The 22,415-nt window shown below is 49.7% G+C and overlaps 1 protein-coding gene across 2 annotated transcripts in view; it reads right to left on the minus strand.

The window, feature by feature from the left end:
• Nucleotides 1–21,790: 21,790 nt before the first annotated feature.
• The window catches only part of LOC119337008 (epoxide hydrolase A-like), an 85,018-nt gene continuing 84,393 nt past the window's right edge, over nt 21,791–22,415 (minus strand). The window contains exon 3 of one of the 2 annotated variants that reach the window (XM_037609103.1): nt 21,791–22,103. In XM_037609103.1, the coding sequence (XP_037465000.1) occupies nt 21,854–22,103 (250 nt within the window). In that variant the 3' untranslated portion in view covers nt 21,791–21,853. The remainder of the gene's footprint in view (nt 22,104–22,415) is intronic. The other variant, XR_005162972.1, reaches the window with a different exon arrangement.

The following is a 22,415-nucleotide window of genomic DNA, read 5'->3' on the forward strand; positions in this document are numbered from 1 at the left end:
TCCTCGACTGATGCATCTTGGAAGGCACGCTCGGGAGATCACACCGCATCCTTCTCTTCGCAGGGGACTGTGAAGATTCCGCCACTTCCCGGCATCTTGAGGACATTGTAACCATGGTAAGTTACCGCCATGAACTTGGCCAGGGCTGGATACCCGAGGATGGCATTGTATGGCAGGCGAATGTGGGCAACGTCAAAGTCGATGAGCTCGGTACGGTAGTTCTTGCGCTGTCCGAAGGTGACAGGGATGCAAACCTGCCCTATCAGAGTGGTGGAGCCGTTAGTGACTCCTGAGAAAGGCTTGGTTGGCTGAAGTTGATCATAAGGCACTTGGAGGTTGTTGAATGTCTCGAAGGACAGAATGTTGAGTCCTGCGCCGCCATTGATGAGGGTCCTGGTAACTTGCATGTTGCTGATGATTGGGGAGGAAAGCATCGGGAGGATATCAGCTGTAGCCGCACATTTGAGCTGATCCGCCGAGCTGAACGTGAGGGCACACGTGGACCACCTGAGAGGGTGTGTGGCCTCTGGCTTGGGGAGGACTGCATTCACCTCACGGGCAAACTTCTTGACGATGCGCTAAGAGGCTGGGGCCTGGGCACCGCCCAGGATGCAAGCGATAGCACGTGGCTCCTGGAAGCCGCCAGCCCCCTCGTCCTGGTGGTGGTCGTCATTCCTTCTTGGCGGTGGTGGCAGAGGAGGAAGGCCTGCGTTGCCCTGCGGGCGATCTTCGTGTGATTGATCCCTCCAAGCCCCCTCGCGAGGCTGGCACTGCCAGCGATCCTCGCGAGGGCGGTTACGCCACTCCTGGCGGGGGCCTCAGTCGTCCCATCATCCTCCACCTCTTCCTCCTCCTTGGCAGTAGCCCCAGTCGTTGCGCTCGGGGCGTTGACCGATATGTCCTTCTCGAACGGCTCTGAGCTCCTATCATTCGTTGGTGTTGTGGGTGTAGAGGTTGTGGTAGGCGCAGAATCTGTTGCCCTTGGACGACTTCGGCTGGTCCCTGCCGCACTTCGTGTCTGGTTCTGCTGTAAGCACAACTGCTCATTTGCGCTTCACGTCCTTAGCCTTGGCTTTCTTCTCTTCTGGGTCAGCGGCTGGGAGCTCGGGGAGGGAGAGACGCCCCTCCTCAGCTCTTGTGCACTTGGTCGTCAGGTTGAACAGCTCCAGAGATGTGCACAGATCCTTGTGGATGGCAAGCTCCTTCTTCATCTTGACGTCACAGACGCCATCGGAGAACACTGAGATGATGGCCTCCTCAATCACCTTGGGAATCTTGAGGCGAGCGCTGTTGAAACGTTGCATGTACTTCTGCAAGGTCTCTCCTAGCTGCTGCTTGATCCGGCGTAGGTCACCCATGACCGGAGGACGGTCGCGAGTGCCCTGGAAGTTGGCAATGAAGCGGCTGCGCATCTCATCCCAAGAGGCGATCGAGCCGGGAGGCAGGTTCAGGAGCCAGGTGCGGGCACCATCCTTGAGCGCCATGGGAAACCAGTTTGACATGACCTTTTTGTCTCCATTGGCCTCCTCGATGCCTAGCTCATAGAGCTGCAGGAACTCCGCGGGATCGGTAGTGCCGTCATAGCGAGGAGGCAGATCCGGCTTGAACTTGCCCGGCCAAGCGACACTGCGTAGCTCGGTGATGAAGGCGCGGCAGCCTGCGGTGGCCACTGGAGCCCTTTGCAGTCGCGTGGCCTGCTCTTGGAGATTCCCGCATGCTGCCGTCAGGGGCAACACGGGGTCTTGACGTGCCGGTGTAGGGATGCGGTCTTGACGCGCTGGAGCGGAGAGCATGCGAGCGCCTTCCTGGGGCCAAGGGATTTCTTGGCAGCTGCTTCCTTGTTGCGCGGGCGCTGGACGTGGTGAGTCTCGTGCAGGGGCCGCGCGCCTTGGAGCCAGGGCGCCTTCTTGGGGAGGAGGTGGCGGAGGCACCTCCTGAGCTGCATCGCCCATGCAGGACGGCGGGCGAGGCAGCGAGAGGGACGACGTAGGAGAGCCCCCTGCGGTGCTGGCGAGCTTGATGATGCGAGCGAGCCACTCCTCATAGAGGTCGTCGATGGGGCAGTAGTGTAGGAGCTCATGTGCCAGGAGCAACGCGGCCTACGCGTCCGTGGGAGCGCGACGAGCGTGAGACGACGAACCAGCTGGAGTCAGAGACGGATTGGCGGTGCGGCCTTCCCGCCGCACCGAGGGATGCAACTGTCGACGTTCTTGGAACGGGGGTCCCCAGACTTGCCTACATGCGGCCTGCGGCGTGGCTCAAGCAGTGGCCCAGTACGGCCCATCTACATCAACCCAAGCTCAAGACCCTCGCGAGGTGCCAAGCCTTGCGGGGCGGACGATGCAAGGCTTCCTCAGGGGCGGCCTCACCAGGCAGGCTTGCGAGGAGGCGGAGAGATCAAGGCAAGGAGTACCTCACGAGGTGCTCGTGACGCAAGCCATGATGATTGAGACCAGGCAGGCGCCAGCCGGTGCAGTGTCCTCGTTTCCTCTTTGGCGCAAAGGGAGCAAGCGCAGGCGCGGACTACCGAGGCATCAAGCAAAGCTTACCATATCGGTGCAACAAGACCAAGACCAGCAGGACGGCAGGACGGAGGTCACCGTGGAGCCCAAGACAGCATCATCGCCAGTGCCTTTGGCAGTCGAAGACCAACTTTAGTCAGGATAACGTGTACTAGCTAGTTGTCCCCCTTCAAAATGGCCGTTGTTGGCTCCCTTCCCGCTCAATATTTCGAAAGAGGACCAGGGCCTCTATATATAGAGATAGCCACCACAGTAGAAGGCACCGGATCTAGATCTCACCTGGAGCCGACAGAGACGGAGCCATTCCTCTCCAAGCACACCACCAAAGAACACTCCTCGCGAGTCTGTTCTTCCTCTGTACTATTCATAACCAGCCCCGGAGGCGATCCACCACACCACACACTAGAGTAGTGTATTACACCACAACGGTGACCCGAACTATTATAAACCTTGTGTCCCTCGTGTTGTTCATCGTGTAGCTTAGATTCCCGGCGAGGTTTTGGGCCGTGGATTGGTAGGGAGAAGATCTTCGCGCACACCCCAGAGTTTGAACCTTAAGGGTTTTGCCGGAACCCGATATCCGACATTTCACGCGCCAAGTAGGGGTGCGTCGAGGTCTCCCTTCCGTCAATCTGCTCTCCATCAGCACCGCGCTTCGCCCTCATGGCGGACAATGAGCCGCCCGCTCCGGCGGCCGTTGCCAGCGCTGGGGCCAGGGGGCTCCGAGCCTTGGCCCCCGCCTTGCGATAGGTGCAGTGGCCGCACAAGTTCAAGCCAGAGATGCCGTCGCTCTACAACGGCACGACGGATCCGCTGGTTTTCCTGCTGGCGTATGAGGAGGCCGTCCTCAAAGCCGGGGGCGATGACAAGGTTATGGCCAACTGGCTTCCCATGGCCGTCACCGGCGTCCCGCGCATGTGGCTGCTACACCTGCCAATGGCTTCTGTGGCCTCCTGGGAGGAACTGCGCGACCTCTTCCTCGCCCACTACGCTGCGCCGGTGCCCTTGGTCGTCGCAACTCTCCTGGGCGGCTCGTAGGCGCCATCCTCGGGCTGCCACGTCAAGCCGTTTGTCCGCCAGATAGGCACCGCTCTCACGCAGCACGGAGCTCCCCCGGGCCGGGCGGCACCCGAGGCCAACCAAACCTTCAGCTCCGATGATCACCCCGTCAACACTGCCTGCTCGGGTGTGCTCCCAATGCTTTGCACGCCCACCATCTACCAGGTGGCCGTCACCAGGACCCTCATCAACAGTGGTGCTGGCCTCAACGTGCTCTCAGTGTAGGCCTTCAGCCTCCTCCATGTGCCGCTGGAATGGCTCCAACCCAGCAAGCCCTTCGCAGGCGTCAAAGGCGATTCCTCCGGCTCCCTGGGGCAGATCCGCCTTCCGGTGACCTTCGGCACCCACGACAACTTCCGCACGGAGCTGGTCAACTTCGACATTGCTCACATCGGCCTCCCGTACAACGCCATCCTCGGCTACCCCGCCTTGGCCCAATTCATGGCTATGACCCATCCGACCTACAACCTCATGAAGATGCCCGGGAGCAGCGGCGTCCTCACCATGGCTGGAGATACCAAAGACGCTCCATAGGTGCTCAAGCTCGCTCTCAAGACGGCTGCAGCAGCGCAGCCTGCCTGCACTGACACCCCCCAGGCCAAGAGGGCTGCGCCGACCAAGAAGAAGCAGTTGTTCACCCAAGACAAGGCAAAAACTAAGCAGGTACCAGTTGATGAGGATGGGTCCTCCGACGCCACCTTCACCATAGGTGCCAATCTCGACCCCGACCAGGAGGAGGCACTTGTGAAGTTCCTACGCGCGAACAAGGAGGTGTTCGCGTGGGAACCCAAACAGCTAGCGGGGGTCCCAAGATAGGTGATTGAGCATCACCTGAATGTGTGCCCTAATGTACGCCCCATGAAGCAGAAAGCAAGGCGACAGTCCATCGAGAAGCAAGCCTTCATCGTCCAAGAAACCCGCAAGCTGGAAGTTGCAGGTGTCATTCGCGAGGTTCGCTACCCCGAATGGCTCACAAATCATGTGGTTGTGCCAAAGAAGGGAGGGAAGGAGCGCATGTGCATTGATTTCACCAATCTCAATAAGGCCTACCCTCAAGATCCATTCCCGCTCCCTCGCATCGACCAAATTGTCGACACCACCACTGAGTGTGACCTGCTGTGCTTCCTGGATGCCTTTTTGGGCTATCATCAAATCAAGATGGCGATAGAAGACATGGAGAAGACTACCTTCCTGACCCCGTGCGGGGTGTACTGCTACACCTGCATGCCGTTCGGGTTGTGCAATGTGGGCGCAACTTTCCAGCGACTGATGCACATCGCCCTGGGCCGGCAGCTCGCGAGAAACGCCGAGGCCTACATCGACGACATTGTGGTGAAGTCTCGAGAGGCGAAGACCCTGATACAGGACCTGGAAGAAACCTTCGTGAGCCTTCATGAAGTGGACCTGGGCTCAACCCGGAGAAGTGCGTGTTTGGCGTTCCCTCCGGCAAGCTTCTGGGTTTCCCCGTGTCCCACAGGGGGATCGAGGTCAACCCAGAGAAGGTCAAGGCAATCAGAGACATGAGTCCGCTGCAAACCCTCAGGGAAATACAAAAGCTCACCAGACGCATAACTGCGTTAGGGCACTTCATCTCCAAGCTAGGGGAACGCGCCCTGCCCTTCTTTAAGCTGATGAAGAAGAAGGGCCCGTTCGAATGGACACAAGAGGACGACGAAGTGTTTCAAGATCTCAAGAAGTACCTGACCAGCCCTTCGGTGATGGTGGCGCCACGCCCTCAGGAGCCCCTGGTGCTCTAGCTCGCCGCCACGCCCTACTCCGCCAGCGCAGCTCTGGTGGTGGTTCGGGAAGAGCGCCAGGCCAAGGTCGCATCACGGCTGAACGCGACCCCAACCGCAGCAACACCAGACCAAGAAAGCCTCGCGAAGACCACTGACATGGCAGATAGGGACCCGCCTCAACAGGAAGACACCCCCGGGGCTGAAGGGGCTTCACCAAGCAGCCATGAGCTGGGGGCTTCGGTGTCTCAGGAGGCGCTCAACTCTCCGGAGGGTGCGGGCTCCGTCAGCGCACCCACCCTCGTCGAGCATCCTGTGTATTTCGTCAGCACGGTGTTGCCGGATGCAAGGGTACGATACCCCATGCCTTAGAAGCTCTTGCTCGCACTATTGGTGGCCTCACGCAAGTTGCGGCATTACTTTCAAGGTCACCCCATCAAGGTTGTCTCGGCCTACCCATTGGAAAGGGTGCTCCGGAGCCCCAATTCCGCTAGAAGGGTCGCCGAGTGGAACATTGAACTGCAAGCATTTCAGTTGGAATTCAGCATGACCAGAGTCATCAAGGGGGCCGCACTTGCAGATTTTGTGGTAGAATGGACAAAAGCGCCAGGGTTTGAAGAAGGTGAAGATCGGTCACTCTCCCCAGGAAGCGAGGCACCGGACGGCTGGGTCATGTCCCTCGATGGGGCATTCTCGCGACATGGTGCGGGGGCCGGCACGGTGCTTATATCCCCCACTCAGGACAAGCTCTATTACGATGTACAACTCTGTTTCCAGCACGGCGAGAAGGTCTCCAACAACATAGCAGAATACGAAGGCCTCGTAGCGGGCTTAAAGGTTGCATCAGCACTAGGGGTGAAGCGCCTCGTCATCAAGGGCGACTCATAGCTCCTCTTCAACTTCTCCAACAAAGTGTATGAGCCAAAGGATGAGCACATGGAGGCGTATCTTGCAGAGGTACGCAGGATGGGAAAGCAGTTTTGGGCACTGGAGTTGCAGCATGTGCCCCGCGGCACCAACCAAGAGGCTAATGACATCGCCAGAAGGGCGTCCAGGCGGTTGCCTCAGGAGCCTGTCATTTTCGAGGAACGGCTCTTCAAGCCCTCGACAGCACCATCACTATCAAGCACAGCGCAACCTTGGGAAGAGCTCCCTCAACCCCCTGCCTAGGGAGCCCCGGCCTGTGGCCCGACCTCAGGAGCATGCTTTCTCCTGGTGCTAGAGCCTCAGGAGGGATGCTAGACTGTGGAGTTCAAGGATTACCTGATGCAAGGGACTTTACCAGAGAAAGAAGAGGACGCGGAACGTGTGGTCCGGCAGGCCACAGCCTACGGCATCCAAGACGGAGAGCACTACTGGAAGCGGCCAAACAATGTTTCCCTGTGTTGCATCTCTAGGGAACAGGGGAAGGAGTTGCTGGCAGACATTCATGGTGGAGATTGTGGGCACCACTCGTCATCACGAACCCTCATTGGCAAGGCGTTCCGCAGCGGGTTTTACTGGCCTACAACACTCAACGACGCAATCGAGTTGGTGAAGGCTTGCGAAGTCTGTCAATTCCACGCCAAGCAGATCCATCAGCCAGCTCAGGGCCTACAGACCATCCCACTCTCGTGGCCGTTTGCGGTCTGGGGGTTGGATATCTTGGGCCCGTTCCCTCGGGCGCCTGGGGGCTACCGCTACCTCTACTTCGCCATCGACAAGTTCACCAAATGGGCGGAGGTGGAGGCCGTCCGCACCATCCCGGCTGGTTCTGCAGTCAAACTCATCAAGGGCCTCGTGAGCCGATTCGAGGTCCCTAATTGCATCATCACCGACAACGGTTTGCAATTCACCAGCAATCTCTTCAAAACATATTGTGCTAACCTTGGAACGCAGATATGCTACGCTTTGGTGGCACATCCCCGGAGTAACGGTCAGGCTAAACGTGCCAACGCAGAGGTCCTGAAAGGCCTCAAAACCAGGACCTTCAAGAAGAAGCTGGAGGCCTGCGGCAGGGGCTGGTACGATGAGCTCGAGTCCGTGATGTGGTCCATCCGCACTACCGCCACCAAGTCAACTAGCGAGACCCCGTTCTTCCTCATCTACGGAGTAGAGGCAGTCCTCCCTCACGAGGTCAGGTGTCGATCCGCGTGGGTCCTAGCATTTGATGAAGCGCAACAGGAAGCCATGTGGGGGATGGACCTCGTGCTGGGGGAGGAACAACGACGGGAGGCCGCGCTACGAGCAGCAAGATACCAGCAGGCGCTGCGGCGGTACCACTACCGCAACATCTGCCCCGGGACTCTTGAGGTAGGTGACCTTGTGCTCAGGCGGGTGCATTCCAGGGAAGGCCTGCACAAGCTCTCGCCCATGTGGGAGGGCCCGTTCAAAGTTGTTCATGTTTCCAGACCTGGCGTCGCGCGCTTGGAGACCCAAGAAGGGGTGGCCATTCCAAACGCGTGGAACATTCAGCACCTCCGGAGGTTCTACCCTTGAAGTAAGGCCCAGTGCCTGTAAAGAAGGCCCAGTGCCAGTGAAGAAGGGCCCAGTGCCTATAAAGAAGGCCCGGTGCCTGTGAAGCTAGCCGCCCCAAGAAAGGCCCGGTGCCTGTCAAAAAGGCCCAGCGCCTATGAAGCTCGCCGCCCGTGACACTCTCACGTAATAATGAGTTGGGGTTGTACACGCCCCGGAGTCTCTGGAGTGACGCCCTTGGGCCTCGGGGGCTCCCTCCCAAGCCCAGTGGCAGCACTTAGCTCCGCGCTGGTGAGAAGACGTCGAAGACTATACTAGGTGCCGGACGTGGCTTTTCATTTGCTTTCCGTAGTTGGCTTGTTCTCCCTAGTTTGAACTTTTATTGGAGTTTCTTCTAGTGTTGTTTGCCGTCCCCTGCCCCTGTTCTCTGTCTATGGCTTAAGCTCGGCTCGTTCTCTTTCTCGCAAGCCTCGAGGGGGGTACGCGGGCGCCCTCGTGAGTCTTTTCTCGCCTGATTTCGTGAGGCTCCCTCACTCAAGTTCACAGCGGGAGCACCCCTCCCGGTCCATGCCCCACGGGCATCGCGACGCAAAGCGCCAGACCTAAGTTGGTCACCCTCACGACAAAGGTTCAAAAACTATTCTACCGACTGATCTTTGTAGACCTCAAGACACCCGGCGAGGCCTCAGGCAAGTACCTCGCAAGGCGAAAACCGCAGCGAACATCCCGAGCTAAGTTGTTCCTACGCGCAAGCACGTAGCCGCAACACCATAACACATCACGGGAACGATAGCAATAGCATGATAATTAGGGATAATAGTCTTGCACGCCCCCACGGGGCACCGTACTTCTCTCTCTCAATGCAGGAAAAGGAGAAAAACAAAATAAAAACAGCGCGCGCCCCGCGACGGCTCGCGAGGAGGGATCCGCACCGTCCTCCCGAGTTCAATTGGATTCCGCCTCATGCTTCACCAAGGCACGGCGGCAGGACGACCCGCTACCGCCCTCTAGGCGAGCGCGGTGACGTGGTGGCTGGTCGCGGCCACCGTTGGAAGAACTGTCATTGGTGAAGGAGCCGCTGAAACTCGGCAAGCTGCGGACGCCGCCAGGAGTAGGTTTGCCTTCGCCCTCGTCACGGCCGTCGCCACGGCCAAGCACCTTGTCGCCGTCATCGCCTTCGGGGCAACACCCAACACAGCGGCCAGTTTCTCCGAACAACCTCACGTAGAGAGTCGTGTTGCCATCGAACTTGAAGTGGAGGGTGCACCGCCAGCCCAGGCCGCGCGCGCGGGCAAACGTCTGCCAGCCGCGGGCCAGGGTCACGTTCCCGGCGACGGAGTCTCCACTGCGACCCAGGAAGCCCTGCTGCAATAGCCGTCCGCCTGCAGCCAGAGCCCGCCAGGGCCATCGGCCGGCAGTTCGCCGGCAAAGAAGCGGGGGAGCTGGAGCTAGTTGCCAGCCGGATCTTTCGACCACACGACAAACTCCAGCAGCACCTCTGCCGAGTGAAAGCGTGGCCGGGGAGGCCGCACAGCCATGGCGTGTCTTCCCCCGCCAACCCGGCAGCCATCACCGCGTGAAGGACCACTACCGCAACCATGAGGAGCCTCTGCAGGAGTCGCGGGATGCTTGTGGGGACGACCACGGCCGCGCTTGGGCGGAGGAGAGCCAGGCCCTTCCTGGTGAGCCTTCCCTTTTTCCGCGGCCGAGAACCTCTTCCCGGGCGCCATGGGACACGGCAAGCAACTAGAGCAAGGAGGAAGAAGAAACAGGCGGCGGGAAGGGAGATGTGCAGCGGGGGGGGGGGGGCTTGCGCCCCTCCGCATTTATAGCCCAGAAGAGGCCAACCATCGGCCTCTGTGATTGCAGGTAATCATGACTCTTTTAGCATGTAGCAGGGACTTGTCAAATTGGCAGTTGCCGAGGCAGCGTGGGGGAGCGGAGACGCCCACGTCCAATCAACCGCCACGCGGCGACCAAGGCCGCAGGCAGTTGGGGCCCGCGGCGCTCCGTACTTGCCCTTTGGCTTTGCTGCTAAGCCAAGTCCGAGCGCGCCTTGGGCCTGGGGGCTACTGTCAGTGTTCTGGGAATGGGGGTCCCCAGACTTGCCTGCCTGCGACCTGCTGCGTGGCTCAAGCAGTGGCCCAGTATGGCCCGTCTATGTCAACCCAAGCTCAAGACCCTCGCAAGGGGCCAAGCCTCGCGGGGCGGATGATGCAAGGCTTCCTCAGGGGCAGCCTCACCAGGCAGGATCACGAGGAGGTGGAGAGATCAAGGCAAGGAGTACCTCGCGAGGTGCTCGTGATGCAAGCCATGACGATCGAGACCAGGCGGGTGCCAGCCGGTGCAGTGTCCTCGTTTTCTCTTTGGTGCAAAGGGAGCAAGCACAGGCGCAGAGTACCGATGCATCAAGCAAAGGTTACCATATCGGTGCAACGAGACCAAGACCAACAGGACGGCAGGACGGAGGTCACCGTGGAGCCCAAGACGGTGTCATCGCCAGTGCCTTTGGCAGTCGAAGACCAACTTTAGTCAGGATAACTTGTACTAGTTGTCCCCCTTCAAAATGGCCATTGTTGGCTCCCTTCCCGCTCAATATTTGGGAAGAGGACCAGGGCCTCTATATGTAGAGATAGCCACCATAATAGAAGGCACCGGATCTAGATCTCACCTAGAGCCGACAGAGACGGAGCCATTCCTTTCCGAGCACACCACCACAAGAACACTCATCGCGAGGCTGTTCTTCCTCTGTACTATTCATCACCAACCCAGAGGCAATCCACCACACCACACACTAGAGTAGGATATTACACCACAATGGTGGCCCGAATTAATATAAACCTTGTGTCCCTCATGTTGTTCATCGTGTAGCTTAGATTCGCGGCGAGGTTTTGGGGCGTGGATCGGTAGGGAGAAGATCTTCGCGCACCCCAGAGTTCGAACCTTAAGGGTTTTTTCAGAACCTGATATCCGACAGCAGCGATGATGCCTGCTGCTCGTTCCCCGCCGGGCCGGTGGCGGTGTTGGCGGCAGGCGACGGAGAACAACAAGGAGGCCCACCGACGGGAGCCGTCTGGGCGACGCGGGCGGTGAGAGCAGCCCGACGCTCGGCGCGAGCTCGGCGAGCATCCGCCATGGATGCGATGAAACGATGGAACACAGAACCGTGAAAAGAAGATTCCAGCGCACCCATGGCACACCAGGTAGGGGTGCGCCGGAATTTAATAAATTACTTGAAATGTTATTTTGTTTTGTTTTACTTGCTGTTCTAATAAATTACTTAGATTTGAAAGTTTTTAATAAGAGAGAGTCCTCAAATAGCTACCTATTTATTTAACTACTCATTTGATCTTCACTTATATCTTTTTGGTGTAGCTTGTCATTTACTTTTGTGCTTCACTTATATCCTACAAGCAAATTGTTGAATAAACTGAATGTCACGAAGTTGAAATCATATCATACCTAGTGGTAGCTTCACATTGGGTTTAGAAAATGAAACCTTTTGAGGCTTGACAATCACAATTTTGGTCATACAAGAAATTCATGAATAATTCGTATATGGAAGAGAACCTTCACATATAAATACACTATCATGGAAATCTTTTGCGATTGTGAGCCCCCATCAAAATATTATATGCCAAAATTGTTGACGTTGGACAAGGAAGACAACGTAATGACTTATTTTTGCTCATATTTACATAGAAATCATATTGTCATAGATCCTTCAACATGTGGTGCTTGCCCCCCTTCTTTGCTAGCCAAAAATTCCGCACCAAGTAGAGATACTACTTGTGCATTCAAAAACCCTTAAACCCAAATCTTATTTTCAATAGTCCACCATACCTACCTATATGCGGTATTTCCTTCCGTTCTAAGCAAATTTGCATGTGCCATCTCTAATTATCAAAAATAAATTTCTTTTTTGTGTGCTTGTACCGCTCGCGAGGCGGTGAGGGGTGGCCAATATTTTCCATGCTAGATGTTTTATTCTCACGATGAGTGTTTATTCACTTGTCATTGCACGAGAGTAAGGCAAAGGTATTAGGGATGCCCAGTCCCAAAATTAAAAATGAATTTACTTTATGTTGTCAAATAATAAATTCCTTGGAAAGTGTTGGTATGGAGGGCACCCGTGGATACGGCTGATGTCTACTACACAACCTTCTTCTTGTAGACGTTGTTGGGCCTCCAAGTGCAGAGGTTTGTAGGACAGTAGCAAATTTTCCTCAAGTGGATGACCTAAGGTTTATCAATCCATGGGAGGCGTAGGATGAATATGGTCTCTCTCAAACAACCCTGCAACCAAATAACAAAGAGTCTCTTGTGTCCCCAACACACCCGATACAATGGTAAATTGTATAGGTGCACTAGTTTGGCGAAGAGATGGTCATACAAGTGCAATATGGATGGTAGATATAGGTTTTTTGTAATCTGAAATATAAAAACAGCAAGGCAACTAATGATAAAAGTGAGCACAAACGGTATTGCAATGCTTCGAAACAAGGCCTGGGGTTCATACTTTCGCTAGCGCAAGTTCTCTCAACAATAATAACATAATTAGATCATATAACTATCCCTCAACATGCAACAAAGATTCACTCCAAAGTCACTAATAGCAGAGAACAAACGAAGAGATTATTGTAGGGTACGAAACCACCTCAAAGTCCATTGGGCTATTCCTATAAGTGTCACAAACAGCCCTAGAGTTCGTAGTAAAATAACACCTTAAGACACAAATCAACCAAAACCCTAATGTCACCTAGATACTCCAATGTTACCTCAAGTATATGTGGGTATGATTATACGATATGCATCACACAATCTCAGATTCATCTATTCAACCAACACAAAGAACTTCAAAGAGTGCCCCAAAGTTTCTACCGGAGAGTCAAGACGAAAACGTGTGCCAACCCCTATGCATAAGTTCACAAGGTCACAGAACTCGCAAGTTGATCACCAAAACATACATCAAGTGGATCACGTGAATATCCCATTGTCACCACAGATAAGCACATGCAAGACATACATCAAGTGTTCTCAAATCCTTAAAGACTCAATCCGATAAGATAACTTTAAAGGGGAAACTCAATCTATTACAAGAAGGTAGAGGGGGAGAAACATCATAAGATCCAACTATAATAGCAAAGCTCGCGGTACATAAAGATCGTGCCAAATCAAGAACACGAGAGAGAGAGAGATCAAACACATAGCTACTGGTACATACCCTCAGCCCCGAGGGTGAACTACTCCCTCCTCGTCATGGAGAGCGCCGGGATGATGAAGTTGGCCACCGGTGATGGATCCCCCCTCAGGCAGGGTGCCGGAACAGGGTCCCAGTTGGTTTTTGGTGGCTACAGAGGCTTGCGGCGGCGGAACTCCTGATCTAGGTTTCTTTTTGGGGGTTTCTATATTTATAGGAATTTTCTCACGTCAGGGGGGTCTGCGAGTCATCCACGAGGCAAGGGGCGCGCCCAAGGGGGTAGGGCGTGCCCTCCACCCTCGTGGATGGCTCGGGACTCTTCTGGCCCAACTCTTTTACTCCAGGGGCTTCTTTTGGTCCATAAAAAATCATCAAAAATTGGCACGTCAATTGGACTCTGTTTTGTATTCCTTTTCTGTAAAGCTCAAAAACAAGGAAAAAACAGAAACTGGCACTGGGCTCTAGGTTAATAGGTTAGTCCCAAAAATCATATAAAATAGCATATAAATGCATCTAAAACATCCTAGATGGATAATATAATAGCATGGAACAATAAAAATTTATAGATACGTTGGAGACGTATCAAGCATCCCCAAGCTTAATTCCTGCTCGTCCTCAAGTAGGTAAATGATAAAAGCAGAATTTTTTATGTGGAATGCTACCTAACATATTTATCAATGTAATCTTCTTTATTGTGGCAAGAATATTCAGATCTAAAAGATTCAAGACAAAAGTTTAATATTCACATAAAAATAATAATACTTCAAGCATACTAACAAAGTAATCATGTCTTCTCAAATAACATGGCCAAAGAAAGTTCATCCCTACAAAATCATATAGTCTGGCTATGCTCCATCTTCATCACACAAAATATTCAGATCATGCACAACTCCGATGACAAGCCAAGCAATTGTTTCATACTTTAGTATTCTCAAACCTTTTCAACTTTCACGCAATACATGAGCGTGAGCCATAGACATAGCACTATAGGTGGAATAGAGTGGTGGTTGTGGAGAAGACAAAAAGGAGGAAGATGGTCTCACATCAACTAGGCGTATTAATGGGCTATGGAGATGCCCCATCAATAGATATCAATGTGAGTGAGTAGGGATTGCCATGCAACGGATGCACTAAAGCTATAAATGTATGAAAGCTCAACAAAACAAACTAAGTGGGTGTGCATCCAACTTGCTTGCTCATGAAGACCTAGGGCATTTTGAGGAAGCCCATTATTGGAATATACAAGCCAAGTTCTATAACGAAAATTCCCACTAGTATATGAAAGTGACAAAATAGGAACTCTCTATCATGAAGATCATGGTGCTACTTTGAAGGACAAGTGTGGAAAAAGGATAATAGAATTGTCCCTTCTCTCTCACTCTCTCTCTCTCTCTCTCTCTCTCTCTCTTTGTTTGGCTTCTTTGGCCTCTTTTTTTATTTCCTCACACGGGACAATGCTCTAATAATGATGATCATCACACTTCTATTTATTAACAACTCAAGAATTACAACTCGATACTTAGAACAAAATATGACTCTATGTGAATGCCTCCGACGGTGTACTGGGGTGTGCAATGGATCAAGAATGACATGTATGAAAGAATTATGAAAGGTGGCTTTGCCACAAATACGATGTCAACTACATGATCATGCAAAGCAATATGACAATAATGGAGCGAGTCATAATAAACAGAACAGTGGAAAGTTGCATGGCAATATATCTCGGAATGGCTATGAAAATGCCATAATAGGTAGGTATGGTGGCTGTTTTGAGGAAGGTATATGGTGGGTGTATGGTACCGGCGAAAGTTGCGCGGCACAAGAGAGGCTAGCAATGGTGGAATGGTGAGAGTGCGTATAATCCATGGACTCAACATTAGTCATAAAGAACTCATATACTTATTGCAAAAATCTATTAGTTATCGAAACGAAGTACTACGCGCATGCTCCTAGGGGGATAGATTGGTAGGAAAAGACCATCGCTCGTCCCCGACTACCACTCATAACAAAGACAATCAATAAATAAATCATGCTCCAACTTCGTTACATAACGGTTCACCATACGTGCATGCTACGGGACACAAACTTTAACACAAGTATCTCTCAAATTCACAACTATTCAACTAGCATGACTCTAATATCACCATCTTCATATCTCAAAACAATCATAAAGAATCAAACTTCTCATAGTATTCAACGCACTTTATATGAAAGTTTTTATTATATCCCTCTTGGATGCCTATCATACTAGGACTAAATTTATAACCAAAGCAAATTACCATGCTGTTTCAGACTCTCAAAATAATATAAGTGAAGCATGAGAGTTCATCTATTTCTTCAAAATAAAACCACCGCCGTGCTCCAAAAGATATAAGTGAAGCACTAGAGCAAACGACAAACTACTCCGAAAGATATAAGTGAAGATCAATGAGTAGTTGAATAATTATGTAACTATGTGAAGACTCTCTAACATTTAAGAATTTTAGATCTTGGTATTTTATTCAAACAGCAAGCAAAACAAAAGAAAATAAAAATGACGCTCCAAGCAAAACACATGTCATGTGGTGAATAAAACTATAGCTCCAAGTAAGGTTACCGATGAACGAAGACGAAAGAGGGGATGTCATCTGGGGCATCCCCAAGCTTAGGATCTTGGTTGTCCTTGAATATTACCTAGGGGTGCCTTGGGCATCCCCAACCTTAGGCTCTTGCCACTCCTTATTCCATAGTCCATCGAATCTTTACCCAAAACTTGAAAACTTCACAACACAAAACTCAACAGAAAACTCGTAAGCTCCGTTAGTATAAGGAAATAAAATCATCACTTTTGGTACTGTTGTGAACTCATTCTTTATTTATATTGGTGTAATATCTACTGTATTCCAACTTCTCTATGGTTCATACCCTCCGATACTACTTATAGATTCATCAAAATAAGCAAACAACGCATAGAAAACAGAATCTGTCAAAAACAGAACAATCTGTAGTAATCTGTATCAAACGTATACTTATGGAACTCCAAAAATTCTTAAATAAATTGGTTGACCTGAGTAATTTTTCTATTAATCATCTGCAAAAATAATCAACCTAAAAGCACTCTCCAGTAAAACTTGGCAGCTAATCTCGTGAGCGCAAAAGTTTCTGTTTTTTTACAGCAAGATCGCATAGACTTCACCCAAGTCTTCCCAAAGGTCCCACTTGGCACAAACACTAATTAAAACATAAAACCACATCTAAACAGATGCTATATTAATTATTTATTACTAAACAGAAACAAAAAGCAAAGAGCGAAAATAAAATTGGGTTGCCTCCCAACAAGCGCTAACGTTTAACGCCCCTAGCTAGGCAAGATGATTTCAATGATGCTCACATAAAAGATACGAATTGAAACATAAAGAGAGCATCATGAAGAATATGACTAGCACATTTAAGTCTAACCCACTTCCTATGAATAGGGATTTTGTGAGCAAACAACTTATGGGAACAATAATCAACTAGCATAGGAAGGCAGAACAAGCATAGCTTCAAGATTTTCAACACATAGAGAGGAAACTTGATATTATTGCAATATGTAGAAGCATATATTCCTCCCTCATAATAATTTTCAGTAGCATCATGAATGAATTCAACAATATAACCAGCACATAAATCATTCTTTTCATGATCTACACGCATAGAATTTTTATTACTCCACACATAAGCAAACTTCTTCTTTGTGGCATATGTATCATCACAATAATCATCATAAATAGGAGGCATACTTTCATCTTAATAAATTTTCTCATCAAAACTTGGGGAACAAAACATATCATCTTCATCAAGCATAGCTTCCCCAAGCTTGTGGCTTTGCATATCATTAGCATCATGGGTATTCAAAGAATTCATACTAACAACATTGCAATCATGCTCATCATACAAAGATCTAGTACCAAACATTTTAATGCATTCTTCTTCTAGCAATTGAGCACAATTTTCCTTACCATCATTTTCATGAAAGATATTAAAAAGATGAAGCGTATGAGACAAACTCACTTCCATTTTTTTGAAATTTTCTTTTATAAACTAAACTAGTTATAAAACAAGAAACAAAAATATTCGATTGCAATATCTAAAGATATACCTTCAAGCACTCACCTCCCCAGCAACGGCGCCAGAAAAGAGCTTGATGTCTACTACACAACCTTCTTCTTGTAGACGTTGTTGGGCCTCCAAGTGCAGAGGTTTGTAGGACAGTAGCAAATTTCCCTCAAGTGGATGACCTAAGGTTTATCAATCCGTGGGAGGCATAGGATGAAGATGGTCTCTCTCAAACAACCCTGCAACCAAATAACAAAGAGTCTCTTGTGTCCCCAACACACTCAATACAATGGCAAATTGTATAGGTGCACTAGTTCGGCGAAGAGATGGTGATACAAGTGCAATATGGATGGTAGATATAGGTTTTTGTAATCTGAAATTATAAAAACAGAAAGGTAACTAATGATAAAAGTGAGCGTAAATGGTATTGCAATGGTAGGAAACAAGGCCTAGGGTTCATACTTTCACTAGTGCAAGTTCTCTCAACAATAATAACTTAACTGGATCACATAAGTATCCCTCAACATGCAACAAAGAGTCACTCCAAAGTCACTAATAGCGGAGAACAAACGAAGAGATTATGGTAGGGTACGAAACCACCTCAATGTTATCCTTTCCGCTCGATCTATTCAAGAGTCCGTAGTAAAATAACACGAAGTTATTCTTTCTGTTCAATCTATCATAGAGTTCGTACTAGAATAACACCTTAAGACACACATCAACCAAAACCCTAATGTCACCTAGATACTCCATTGTCACCTCAAGTATCCGTGGGCATGATTATACGATATGCATCACACAATCTCAGATTCATCTATTCAACCAACACAAAGTACTTCAAATAGTGCCCCAAAGTTTCTACCGGAGAGTCAAGACGAAAACGTGTGCGAACCCCTATGCATAAGTTCATTGAACCCGCAAGTTGATCACCAAAACATACATCAAGTAGATCACGTGAATATCCCATTGTCACCACAGATAAGCACAGCAAGACATACATCAAGTGTTCTCAAATCCTTAAAGACTTAATCCGACAAGATAACTTCAAAGGGAAAACTCAATCCATTACAAGAGAGTAGAGGGGGAGAAACATCATAAGATCCAACTATAATAGCAAAGCTCGTGATACATCAAGATTGTACCAAATCAAGAACATGAGAGAGAGAGAGAGAGATCAAACACATAGCTACTAGTACATACCCTCAGCCCCGAGGGTGAACTACTCCCTCCTCATCATGGAGAGCGCCGGGATGATGACGATGGCCATCGGTGAGGGATCCCCCCTCCGGCAGGGTGCCGGAACGGGTCCCGATTGGTTTTTGATGGCTACAGAGGCTTGCGGCAGCGGAACTCCCGATCTATTGTGCTCCTGGATGTTTTTAGGGTATATGGAGATATATAGGCAAAAGAAGTCGGTCAGGGGAGCCACGAGGGGCCCACGAGGGTGGGGGCGCACCCAGCGGGGTAGGGTGCGCCTGCCTGCCTCGTGGCTTCCTCGTAGCTTCCCTTACGTACACTCTAAGTCTCTTGGATTGCTTCCATTCCAAAAATAACTATCCCGAAGGTTTCATTCCGTTTGGACTCCATTTGATATTCCTTTTCTTTGAAACACTGAAATAGGCAAGAAAAAAGCAATTTGGGCTGGGCCTCCGGTTAATAGGTTAGTCCCAAAAATAATATAAAAGTGCTTAGTAAATCCCATAAACATCCAAAACAAATAATATAAAAGCATGAATGCTTCATAAATTATAGATACGTTGGAGACGTATCAGTATGCAATGCTGTGTACTAGACGTGATGTGTGCCTTGCTATTAGTTTAGCAGGGAGGTACCAAAGTAATCCAGGAGTGGATCACTGGATAGCGGTCAAGAACATCCTGAAATACCTGAAAAGGACTAAGGATGTGTTTCTCGTTTATGGAGGTGACAAAGAACTCGTCGTAAACGGTTACGCCGATGCAAGCTTTAACACTGATCTGGATGACTCTAAGTCACAAACCGGATACGTATTTATATTGAATGGTGGAGCTGTTAGTTCGTGCAGTTCCAAGCAGAGTGTTGTGGCGGGATCTACGTGTGAAGCGGAATACATACCTGCTTCGGAAGCAGCAAATGAAGGACTCTGGATGAAGGAGTTCATATCCGATCTAGGTGTCATACCTAGTGCATCGGGTCTAATGAAAATCTTTTGTGACAATACTGGTGCAATTGTCTTGGCAAAGGAATCCAGATTTCACAAGAGAACCAGGCACATCAAAAGACGCTTCTATTCCATCCGCGATCAACTCAAGGAGGGAGACATAGAGATTTGCAAGATACATACGGATCTAAATGTTGCAGACCCATTGACTAAGCCTCTCTCACGAGCAAAACATGATCAGCACCAAGACTCAATGGGTGTTAGAACATTACTATGTAATCTAGATTATTGACTCTAGTGCAAGTGGGATACTGAAGGAAATATGCCCTAGAGGCAATAATAAAGTTGTTATTTATATTTCCTTATATCATGATAATGTTTATTATTCATGCTAGAATTGTATTAACCAGAAACTTAGTAATGTGTGGATACATAGACAAACAGAGTGTCCCTAGTATGCCTCTACTTGACTAGCTCGTTAATCAAAGATGGTTAAGTTTCCTAGCCATAGACATGTGTTGTCATTTGTTGAACGGGATCATATCATTAGAGAATGATGTGATGGACAAGACCCCTCCGTTAGATTAGCATAATGATCGTTTAGTTTTTCTGCTATTGCTTTCTTCATGACTTATACATGTTCCTCAGACTATGAGATTATGCAACTTCCGAATACTGGAGGAACACCTTGTGTGCTATCAAATGTCACAACGTAACTGTGTGATTATATAGATGTTCTACAGGTGTCTCCAATGGTGTTTGTTGAGTTGGCATAGATCGAGATTAGGATTTGTCACTCCGTGTATCGAAGAGGTATCTCTGGGCCCTCTCGGTAATGCACATCACTTTGAGCCTTGCAAGCAGTGTGACTAATGAGTTAGTCACCGGATTATGCATTACGAAATGAGTAAAGAGACTTGCCGGTAACGAGATTGAATTAGGTATGATGATACCAACGATCGAATCTCGGGCAAGTAACATACCGATGACAAAGGGAACAACGTATGTTGTTATGTGGTTTGACCAATAAAGATCTTCGTAGAATATGTAGGAGCCAATATGAGCATCCAGGTTCCGCTATTGGTTATTGACCGGAGATATGTCTCGGTCATGTCTACATAGCTCTCGAAGCCGTAGGGTCCGCACGCTTAACGTTCGATGATGATTTGTATTATGAGTTATGTGATTTGATGACAAAAGTTTGTTTGGAGTCCCGGATGAGATCACGGACATGATGGGGAGTCTCGAAATGGTTGAGACATAAAGATTGATATATTGCACGATGTTATTCGAACACCGGATGAGTTCCGAGAGGTACCAGATAACTATCGGAGTGTCGGAGGGTTATCGGAACCCCCCGGGTGAACTAATGGGCCTTCATGGGCCTTAGTGGAGAGAGAGGAAGGGCCACAAGGGGGTGGCCATGCCCCCTGGGTCTGAATTGGACTAGGGGAAGGGGGCGGCGCCCCCCTTTCCTTCCCTTCCCCCTCTCCCTTCCTTCTTCCCCCTCTTCCTTAGGTGGAATCCTACTAGGACTTGGAGTCCTAGTAGGACTCCCCTCTCCTGGCGCGCCCTAGAGGGCCGGCCGGCCTCCCCCTCCCCTCCTTTATATACGGGGGCAGGGGGCACCCTAGAACACACAAGTTTCTCTTAATCGTGTGCGGTGCCCCCCTCCACAGTTACACACCTTGGTCATATCGTCATAGTGCTTAGGCGAAGCCCTGCGCCAGTAACTTCATCATCACCGTCGCCACACCGTCGTGCTGACGGAACTCTCCCTCAGCCTCAACTGGATCAAGAGTTCGAGGGATGTCATCTAGCTGAACGTGTGCTGATCGCGGAGGTGTCGTACGTTCGGCGCTTGGATCGGTTGGATCCGAAGACGTTCGACTACATCAACCGCATTACTAAACGCTTCCGCTTTCGGTCTATGAGGGTACGTAGACACACTCTCCCCGCTCGTTGCTATGCATCTCCTAGATAGATCTTGCGTGATCGTAGGATTTTTTTTGAAATACTGCGTTCCCCAACAACATCGTCTACGAGCTTGCTCACCAGACAATCTGGTGGCTCGTCAGTCCAACTAGAAGAAAGTTTATTATAATAACTAAAATTAACTAGCACATGCGCCGCTTGATTTGCTGATCGAAAACAATGCTTAAAGTTGGCCTTCCCAATCAAGGTAGAGATGTCCACACATTCCACGGATATCGATGTCGCCGCGTCCCACCAAGTACTCTGACCGGAGCAGTAGTTGATCACCGTTAGAGAGTCGGATTCCGCTTCAACTCGCTGGAACCCTAGGCTATTTGCCAAGTTCAGTCCGTCTCTCATCGCCATTGCCTCTGATGTCATTGCGTCCTAGTTGGTGTCTTAAGCACCCGATATAGAGTGGAGTGCAAACGAGTGCACACCCCCTCCGTTCCAACAATTCTTAATGGGCCAGCCCATCGACGCGCTCGAACGCACGAGAGGAAACACACCAAGTGGAGCAGGTATAATTATAGTAAACATCACAAATTATACAAGTAGTGGACAGTAAAAAATATACTTACATAAATATGTCTGTACTTTTTCAGCACAATATACAATGGTCAAAATATAATTTTTTCTGATAACCATGAACATTTTGACCTTATTCATTATGTATTCGATATACTTCAGTTTAGTTGAATTTCTTTATGAAGCCGATTATGAGCGCACTAATTTCCTCTGGCTTTTCTTCATTTATGAAATGCCCCACATCTTTCATTATCACCACGTCGTCTAGTAATGGAACAAACTTCTTGAGACCACCTTTGTTAATGAAAACTTTTGCCCCTGCAATATTGTATGTTAGATCTAAGTTGCCAACTGTGAACTTCGTTGGCACCATTATCTCAGCTCCCGTCCATGGCGAAGTTAACTCCCATGTCCTAAACATAGAACAGATATTGTTGTTAGACAAGAATATTGTGTGGTGCGGTCCAGTTACCCTAGAAGAACTTTTCTTCCATCATTTCTTTGAGAGATATATGGTAATTACATTTCTACTACTGGATTGTGGATGATGTACCACATTGGTTTATAAGACAACTTCGCGTGGTATGATTGCGGACAAAATATAAAAGTATACTCCCTCAGTCCGGAAATACTAGTCGGAGAAATGGATACATTTTCGGATGGAGGGAGTAAAAGTTTTTGGCAAGTAAATGGTTAAATCAATATGGAATTATTCTGGACAAATT

The sequence above is a fragment of the Triticum dicoccoides genome, chromosome 7B (assembly GCF_002162155.2).
Source record: "Triticum dicoccoides isolate Atlit2015 ecotype Zavitan chromosome 7B, WEW_v2.0, whole genome shotgun sequence".
NCBI lineage: Eukaryota > Viridiplantae > Streptophyta > Magnoliopsida > Poales > Poaceae > Triticum > Triticum dicoccoides.